Here is a 10,022-nt window from a genome sequence, read left to right as displayed (position 1 = left end):
TGGTGGTCCTCCACGATGACGAACACGTCCACGCTGCGGCTGGGCAGGAAGCCGGGCGGCAGGAAGACGGCGTGCTCGCGGCTGGTGCCCTTGTACACGCAGAACTCCTCGCACTGCGCCTGGGAGCAGCGCCTCACCAGCAGGCTGTACAGCAGCGGCGTCTCCCGGTCGTCCGAGTCCGCGTACCCTGCGGCCAGACGCACAGCGGACCGGCGCTCAGAGCAGGGCCCGGACGGACAAACGGACACGCGCTCAGAGCAGGGCACCGGACGGACAAATGGACAGAGGGACAGAGGACCGGCGCTCAGAGCAGGGCCCGGACGGACAAACGGACACGCGCTCAGAGCAGGGCACCGGACGGACAAATGGACAGAGGGACAGGGGATGCACACACAGAGCAGGCACCGGACGGACAAACGGACACGCGCTCAGAGCAGGGCCCGGACGGACAAACGGACAGAGGGACAGGGGACCGGCGCTCAGAGCAGGGCACCGGACGGACACACGGACAGAGGGACAGGGGACTGACACTCAGAGCAGGGCCCAGACGGACAAACGGACAGAGGGACAGGGGACTGACACTCAGAGCAGGCACCGGACGGACACACGGACAGAGGGACAGGGGACTGACACTCAGAGCAGGCACCGGACAGACAAACGGACCCGCAGACGGACGGGCTGAGGAGCAGCCGCTCATTTTTTTAACGAGGCTCCCCCCATCAGCGCCACAGCCGCAAGGAAGACTGACGCATTACCAGAGGGGGGCTGCCAGTTCAAATCCCAGCTGTGGGGGCAGTGTCGTTGGAACCTGTGAAACGTGGTACGTATCCTGAACTGTGCCAGAAGGTATCGGCCGGGCTGAATGACCCGCGTGGGCTAAAGGAGACCGAAGAGAGGCTGACTTCAGAGAGAGGCAGCGCGATGAGTCGTGTTCTCACGCGGCTGCCCGAGATGTCTCATTACAAAGAGAAAAACAGAGCGGAGGCCACAGCTGTGCAGGCAGCAGTAACCTTGAGCTGAAGAAGAGATAAAGGCTTAACATTCGCCAGCGCTAATGCCATCGTTCTTCAACCCCCACCACCCCCCGGGCCCTCCCAGCCCCCAGCCCCCGGCCCCCGGCCCCCGGGCCCCCGGCCCCCGGCCCCCCGGCCCCCGGCCCCCGGCTCACTCCATCGGTGCTAAAATGAGCTAACGCAGGACCCGGCAGTGCTGCTTAATTTGGCCCGCGCCTTTCGGTGCTCTCGGGCGTCATCAGTGCCTCCGGTCGAGTATCTCTGACACCGTGCCCTGGTGCCCTGGTGCTCCTCTGACTGTTAATCTGCCCGCAGCCCGGCCCGCAGTCCCCAGTCACGGGCTGCCCACGGTCTGCAGGTCCCACCCTAAGATCCCTTAAGCGCGAGGGAGGGGTCTCTGGAGCTCCTAGGGGCCACCGTCACCACTGAAACACGCGAGCGGAGAGGGAAAGGGGGAGCATTCTCATACAGACACACAAAGACAGAACGATGGTCTATGCAGCCCGCTCCCAGAAGTCATGAAGTCAAACACCACACCGGCAAGATGTGTGGCAAGTCTGTAGGGCTGTATGCTACACCCCAAACCCCCCCCCCCCTGCCAAATGGGGGCGAAAGTTCAATCATGGGCATTGTTCCTTCTCTGTTTACCCCTCTGTTACCCCCTCTCTGCTTTCTACACGTCTGAATAAAGCGAAAAATGAAATACAAAAGGAGGGTGGACTGACCAATATGACTTTGACCACACAGGCAGGAGGCAGGCAGGCAGGCAGGCAGGCAGGCAGACAGGCAGACAGACAGACAGACAGACAGACAGACAGACAGCTGTCTTGCCCGTTGCTGTTTTTGTTTCTCCTCGGAGGTGCTCAGCTCCCCCCGAGGAGCCGAAAAGCAGCGTGCGGGGGGAAGTGGATTGAAATGAAAATGTCAGGACGGCCCCGTCGCCGCCCTCACAACCACCGTCCTCCCGCGTCTCCGGGACGGACGGGAGCGGAATTGAAATTCCGGGGAGCGAGCCGAACCCGACGGGAATCCGCGACCCGCCCGACCGCCGGGCGGCTCCTCCCCTTCGAGCGGCCCGGCCCGCCTCCGGACATCGCAGCCGTGTGGCAGACGCTCTTATCCCGAGCGATGAGCGCTCCACGGAGAACGGTCCCCAATTTGAAGTTTTAATAATAACAAACACAAGCTTCGCGGTCAGTTGCAGCACCATGAAGTCTTTCGCTCACATACGCAATACTGCTGTTCTTCCACGGACTCTGAGCCCAGCGCGGCCGGGAGGCGGTAAGCTGCACCTCCAACAGCGCTGAAGAGGCACTTTAAATCTCTCTTTTTAACCACTGTGCCATGTTTGCTGTTGTCTGCACTTACGCATGAGTCTGCCACTACTGAATGGCATCTCGCTGCACTCTAGTTCTTTTTTTTTTGCTGATGTTTTTGTTCTCCATATTTAAACAGAATGAGAAGTAATGGGCTGGACCAGAGTTCGGCAGCCCAGCGCGAAACAGTGGCTTCTCAGGACGACTGACTCAGGTAACTGTGACTGACATACCCGAGGACCAAAGGCCCTTAATTTACATAGAGTGCAGTGGAGGCGGAGCTCTGACCTCACAGAACAAAACCCGGTGTAACCAATGGGAAGGCTGACTGTGCAGACCAGAGCTATCAGCTCCATTTCAATAGGGTCAGCCCGGGGAAATGGGGTGAGGTGAAATCCATCAACTAAAAAATTCTCACGGAACCTTACAGCCAAGTTCATCCACTCATGAAGCGAACCTCAGTTCTCCTCCTGCGCTGACAGACATGACGGATTTTACCCACCCGCGCAGGAGAACTGCACTTTGTCGACGAGCGTCCGGACCCGGCCGGCGCTGGGCTGCAGGGTGCAGGAGCCGCCAGTAGGGGGCATGTTGTGGCGGAGCACGATGGAGGCCACGCCCTCCCGGTCCATGAGGTCGTCCACCACGTGGAGGCTGAAGACGTAGGAGTTGCCGTCGCGCAGCACGCGCTGCCGCAGCACCAGGTTCATCCCGTCGTTCCCCGTGGTGGTGCTGCTGGCGTCCAGCACCAGGGACTCGTTCTGCAGGGTCATCGCCGTCCACCGCTGCGGGCGGCAAGAGAGAGGGAGAGAGAGAGAGAGAGGGAAAGAGTGACAGAAAGAAACAGAGAGAGCGAGAGTGAGAGAGAGAGGGAGGGAGAGAGAAAGAGGGGGAAGAAAGAGAGGGGGAGGGAGGAAGAGAAAGAGAGTGGAAAGAGAGAGAGAAAGAGAGTGAGAGAAAGTGAGAAAACAAACCCTTCTCTCCCAGGTCTTGCAGCGCACGATGGTAGCTGATTCGATTGTAGCTTTTCTTTCTGCATCTGTAGCTCTAGAGGTGGTTTTTCTATCCCTGTTAAATGCACCTTCTGCAAGCGGCGTTTCATTAATAAGTTAACAGCAAGCGCGCAGATTGTGAACTGTAACTGTGAATTGAGAAGCACAGTGTGCTCCACTCGTAGCATTATAAAGGCAGTGTCTTTTTTTCTTTGTGAAATACACAGCAAAATTCTGCGTACAACAGACAAAAATATCAATCTTTCTATGCCCTATACTGAAAGATAGGAACTTGTCCTCAATCATTTATCCTCAACTTTAAATGCAAGCCTTGTATGTTTTCTTCACAAACTGTGCAACGTTAGATTGCCCACTAATTTGCCAACACCGTATTTGTTAAGAAAAAAAGCAATTGTAGCATTTTAATGAATTAGTCAAAGTTAAGGACAAATGTTGATTTAATCCCAGCCAGGGTTGTGGCTAATCCATTCTGTGGGCAAATACACTGCGGGGTGCATTCCTGAGAAATACGAAAAGTTATTTTCGGATCCGATATTCTTAATTTCCCTCCGACGGCTTGTTCCAAGGAGGACGGCAGACCGCAGCTCGGATGAGTCACCGATGACCTCACGACCCCCGCCGTGTTGGCTCCTGTCCCGTTCCGCAGTGCCGACCTCACTTGGACTCGAGTGAGGTAACTGAATGATTCTGAATAATTTCAGCACGACCGACCCTCCAGAACCCCGCCGAGCGCGATCGGCTTCCTCCCCCCCCCGCCCCCCCCACTGTGACCCCACATCGACTTAGACCCTCAACAGAACACGCCCGGCCGAGAACACGTCATGAACTTTCAGAAATCGAATTGCAGTGAACCAGAGGGAGACCGGGAGCAACAGGAACATCACACACAGGAATAATAAAATAGGAATAAGTTCTGAGTGACAGTAAGGTAGCAGTCGAAGTCCTGTCACCTTACTCAAAAAAAAAAAAAAGAATAAGTGAAAGTAGCTCCACCAATCACAGAGTACATTCATAACCATCAATAGAGCAACGGCAAATGTGACTGGTGGGTATTTTCTGGCCACTTTCTGGTAATTCAAAAGGAAAACAAAGGCCCACACTCTAGTGTCTTTTATACTTATTCAGTGTTTTCTTTAATCACTTTAAGGAAACATCATCACTGTGTTATCCCTGGCCCACCCCCCACCCCCCACCCCCCAATCTCCCCCGTTACTCTTACCCCACGGTGTGAGGCCTGGCAGTTGCTGCAGGTGCCGGACAGGAAGACGTAGGAGCTCTGGCTGACCTCGTAGATGGACTGGGCCTTGCAGGACACGCACTCCAGGGACACCATGGGGATCCTGCCACTCTGCACCAGCACCTGAGGGAGAGAGAGACACCGTCAACTCGACACCTGAATATTGACGGTGGACACGCCCCATACTCAACACCTGAATACTGACTTTGGACATGCGCCATATTTAAGACCTGAACACTACTGACAATGGACATGCCCCGTACTCAACACCTGAATACTGACAACAGACACGGCCCATACTCAACACCTGAATACTGACAACGGACACGCCCCGTACTCAACACCTGAATACTGACAATGGACACGCCCCATACTGAGCACCTGAATACTGACAGTGAACACACACAGACATCCTTTGAAGGGGACTTTTCTGCAGTACTCTCGTCGCCCCCACCACCCGCCCGCGGCAGTACAAGCAGGGAAGGCCCGCACGGAATAATGATGAGGCAACAACCAACGCACCCCGCTTCAGAGCGCGCCTCCTACGGGGAGCTCGTTATCCTGAAACGACGGCGGCGGCGGCGGCGGGTTGGAGCGCTAGCCGACCGCTGGCTCCATCAGTCCCGCCAGCTTTAAAGGGATGGAAACCGGGCCGCTCGCTGGACGGGTTCACTTTCCACCAATTTATCTTTCCTGCTTTCTATCGTTTTTTCTGTCATGTTAACGACGTGCGATGAGTTTGTGCGGGAGACGGAAATGCTGCTAAACTTCTCCTCCTCTTCCCTGTTTTGAGGATTTCAAAGGCCGGAGGCAAAAGTACCCTAAGAGGACTGATCCCAAACTGTCTGGCTCGGACGTGCCAGACAAACCAATGCCAAAAACAAAAAACGTGGAGAGTCCCTATGGCAACACGAGCCCGCAATCATCCCGGAATTCACAAATTAATTTAAATTCCTGATCTACGGTAAAAATCAGTTAACCTGATGGGCCCTTTGAGAGCGGGTCTTAACTTTCCGCCCGCTGTATCGCTTTGTCCTTGGTATAATCTGAAACATGCATTAGCAGTATTAATTATGCAAGTTCCAATGAGGCAGAAACATTTTAACGATGCTCCAAAACAGCTTGTGCTGTCTGAAAACCGCGAGACCCAGGACAATTACAGAGAGAAAGGCTCTGCTAAACCGCACACAGAAGAGCTAACGTCAACCAATCTGAGCTCTCGAAAAAGAAAGGTAAACATTGGCGTGATTACACGACTACCATCTTAACCACCCTTACAGTCGGACATTTGGTGACACGGTTCAGGCTGTTTTGGGCATCAAGGGTGCAAGTGCAGTGCCCCTCCTGTCAATCAAAAAGGTAACAGCACAAAACAACACAGTCTCACGTTTCGAGGTGAGTGAAAAAGAAGGGAGGAGAAAGGGTGGCTGAGAGGATGAAGGGCAGAAAGAAAGGATCGGGGAAGGTGAGGAGGAAAGGGGAGGAACATAGAAGGAGGAGGGCCTCCTAAATGCAGGACGTCCTAATTCTTTCCCAGCCCCTTAGAGGAGGCTTGCACCACCTTTCAGCCTCACGCTGGCACATCCCGACTAGGTCAGGCTGTACTGTGCTGTGAACGGTCAAGTCAAGTCAATGCAATCTCATTACCAATGGGGTACTCAAATCTGTTCCCAAAGGTCATTAGTACTGCTGGTCTTCTCTTCTGCCCGACAGTCCATAGTCCAATAATGCCTGTGCTTGGTCAGAGATCACACTCACCCGCTGTGTCAGGTTTAAATCAGTCCCTGATTAGAGGGGGAAATGAGAACCAGCAGTATTACTGGCCTCGAGGGCCAGATTTCAGTATCCCTGGTATATATGATTGACCGGGGAGTTACCTCCATTTTGTAACAAATTACCTAATTAATCCAGCTATGATTGAGCAATTGAAAAAGAAAAAGCTACTGTAATAGAACACCTGTGTCCTCCACACTGCTTCTTATCCTTGCATAAAGGAAGAGCCACATTACCTTCGGTGCCCCCCCCCCCACCCCCCCACCCCAGCTCAGCAATGCATTTTGGGAAAATCTAAAAGTTGTGCTTTTCTGCTATATTTTGTTAAACCCAGAGCTGCAGTTGCACTTGATTCTCATAGCCAAACAAAACACTTCAAAAGCAGCAGGTTATCGCTCTTAACTTTTTTAAAAAAGACAATTTTTCTGCCTCATCAGCTTAATCGCTGGTTCATTACACACGCTTCTCGCAATCAGTAATTAACCAAATCTTGTTATGAGCAAATGAGACAGATAATAAAACTGTTGTTTTTAATTACGAATGAAAGAAGGCTGGGGGGAACAATATTCTAAAATGCATTTGGCACATTGGGTTCTATTCTGAACAATTACAGAAAAAAAAAGTTCCTTTTCCTGTGCAAAAGCTTCTCTTTAACATTTTAGCAGTAGCAGTGATTACTGACTCGCACACCACACCCGCAAATGAGAAGCACAATGAAAAATTCACACCACAATCTGGGCTTAATTTTAAACACTGAATGAAATTCTCACTCTAGTGCTCTCACAGCAATCCCCCCCCTGCGTGCTATTTACACAGTGTTTAAATCGATATGTCCAAAAAGCACCAATTTCAGCACGACTGTGACCGCTAGTTTTGCTTCCGAGCAGCAGGCCACATTTTCCGGGGGGTGGTGGGGGGGGGGTGGGGGGGGGGGGGGGATTTAGATCCCACCCAGGTAAGGGGTCATTACCACACAGTGACGCATCTATGCTGAGCTGCAGGGCCCAGCGTGTTCAGAATCGACGAAATAACACGCTGTCAGACATGCTCGCAAGTAGGCTATTTTTAAAATTATTAATAATTTTTTTTTTTTGATTTTTACTCCCCACTGGGGGGATATATTTGGGGCCATATATTATTTATGCACAAACTACACAAGGATGAAAGATTTTCATGATTTTGTATAGGGTGACCGTAAGCATTAGTCACAGCAGCATCTGAAATGCTGAGCAGCAGGCCTGAATGTGGAGGTGGGTTCAGAACATACGAAGACCAGAAAAGTGATGATGAGAACAGGCCCTTCGGCCCAACTTGGCTCGTCGTTTAAAAAAAAAAAAAAAAAAGTTTAGATAAATACAAAAACCATCAACAATAAAAATAATCAAACCATAAATAAAAAAAACATCAAACAATCAATAATAACGATCAATCAAATAAAAATCAAACCCCAATAAAAAGCGATAACACAGTAAAATCAACAGAATCAATAAAAAAAATTTAAAAACCCAACATGAGTAATAATAAGCAAAGGTTAATAAATATATATATATTTTTAAAAAGAATAATAAAAATAGCCAAGTAAAGGACACAGAAGGTGAAGAGGAGGGTGAGGAAGGCTCACCATCTGTGTGGTGGACTCCCGGCCCGTGCCCTCTTTGCTGATGGTGAGCCGAAAGGTGTAGGTCAGGTCGGCCTCCAGCTCCCTCCCCGGGATGCCCAGCACCGGCTCGTTGTACCCCAAACCCGAGCTGAACGTCAGACTGGAGCAGTGGTCCGGGCCCTGCGGGGCAGGGAGGGGAGGGGAGGGGTGGGGTAGGGTGGGGCGGGGGCACAGGGGGTCAAAGGTTAATTACATTAGAACTGAGGGGAGGTCGGGGGGGGGGGGGGGGGGGCTACCCATCTATTTGCATCTGGGGTCAGGAACCCAGGTCCCGGGGAGCCACAGCCTCTGCTGGTTTTCGTTGTTCCTCAGCATTGATTAAAGCAGTCGATTACGCAGTTAGCTCACCTCACCTGCTTCCTGGGGCCTGAACTGGGTGCTGAGTTTAAGGGGTACGCAAAAACAACAGACTCGCTGCGACGCTCAGAACCGCACAGGTCAGTACTGCACCACATAGGTCAGTAGCTGGTACCTCAGTCAGTAAACAGTTAAAAGTGTCTCAAACGTTCTGTCTCATACCAAACAATTTAAGGCCATAAATGAATTAAATACTGAAACAAATACCATGAAACACTTGAGATTTAATGCTTACACAAGCTGACTGACTGCAGAACATACACTGGCAATTTGTTAAGCTAAAATAAGAACACATGCTTTCACAGTTGGGGGCTATTATACACCAGCACTGGACATCCTTATGGGAATATGACTTTCCATTGCTTTCTTTGCTTGAACACTTCCAGTGTTCACAATAAAACATGTCATAAATATATAATGTAAAACCTGTGGGACGTTGCAGTTCTGGTGTTTCCTGGTTTATTGAGTTTTTTTGTTTTGTTTTGTTGTCTTTATTAACTATTTCATTGCTTTCCCTCAACAGATTCTGTTTCCAAGCCTTGCGAGGGCCTCCACGGGGAATTTTTATGATTTCTTTCCCTGATTTTCTTCAGTTAGTTTCCACAGCGGGAATACAATCTTGAGGAACAAGGTTTGAACAAGGCTGAATATCATACATAAACAAAACAAGAGCAAAATCACCTTGAAGGCAATAAGACGCCAAGTTATCGATATTAATATCATTACTGTAATCTTAAATTTAAATCTCGCTCTCCCTCTTCCTCTCTCTCCCTCCCTCACTCTCTTGCTCCCTCCCTCCCTCCTGTAGACTGAGGGCGTTAGGCTGATCACAGAAAGGAGGGGGCTCTCTGCTTTATCTAAAGGGTCAGGACAGCTGTGCATTTTTGGCTTGATTGAGTGAGAGAAAGGGCAGAGGGCTGGAATGCACATCGTTACATAACAGCCCCCCCCCCCCCCCCCCCCGCCCCCCCTGCCTCCTCCACCCCTTTTCCATGCATACACCCACTCCCCACGCACACACGGTCGCCCCGGTGGGCCCGTTAGAACCTCTGTCACCAGAGCACGTCCGGGCTGCACAGCGCGATGTGTTCTCACACCCGCCAAGTCAGCAGAGCAGGCTCCGCCTCTAGTCACAGGCCCCACCTCTTAGTCCCTGCACCCGCATTTGTGACTCGTGATTCGAGCTTTTGGTTGGGGATTAACTTCTTCATTTCATTTTTTTTTTTGGGGGGAGGGAGGCAATGGGCATTTAAACAAGGGAAGTCGCCTAGCAGGAGCACAAAAACATGCACTAAAAAGCCACACAGACAGAGAAGGGGAAAAGAAAATAACTCTGACTTTTAATTGTCTTTTCCAGTTACTCAACTGGAAAATACATTTTTATTTTCTTTTTTTTTGCTCCTTTACAGGAGAACATTTTTCTTGGAGGGAAAAAGCAAAGACTGACCAATACTACACTAAAAACTCTGGATAAGCTGTGAATGAGATTTTAAGTAGATATTAATGTAGTCAACATGGTGGCAAAGCTAAAAATCAATAAAATGCTAAATCTAAAATTATACCTAACAGTCATATTCAAGCTTCAGAGTAACCTTGTGTAGATATGCAACCACACATATCAAGGGGTTTTTAATGGGTTTCTAAATAAGTACA

At 50.8% G+C, this 10,022-nt stretch overlaps 1 protein-coding gene across 1 annotated transcript in view; it reads right to left on the bottom strand.

The window, feature by feature from the left end:
• pkd1a (polycystic kidney disease 1a) overlaps positions 1-10,022 on the bottom strand; it is a 100,144-nt gene that overhangs the window by 29,146 nt on the left and 60,976 nt on the right. Inside the window, exons 17-20 of the mRNA XM_035404251.1 lie at positions 7,974-8,132; positions 4,562-4,702; positions 2,832-3,114; positions 1-187 (exon numbers count right to left, since the gene is read on the bottom strand). The exon at positions 1-187 is cut by the window's left edge and continues 27 nt beyond it. Coding sequence (XP_035260142.1) covers positions 1-187; positions 2,832-3,114; positions 4,562-4,702; positions 7,974-8,132 — 770 coding nt within the window. The remainder of the gene's footprint in view (positions 188-2,831; positions 3,115-4,561; positions 4,703-7,973; positions 8,133-10,022) is intronic.

Source organism: Anguilla anguilla, chromosome 2, assembly GCF_013347855.1.
Source record: "Anguilla anguilla isolate fAngAng1 chromosome 2, fAngAng1.pri, whole genome shotgun sequence".
NCBI lineage: Eukaryota > Metazoa > Chordata > Actinopteri > Anguilliformes > Anguillidae > Anguilla > Anguilla anguilla.
This window is presented reverse-complemented; position numbering and strand designations above follow the sequence as displayed.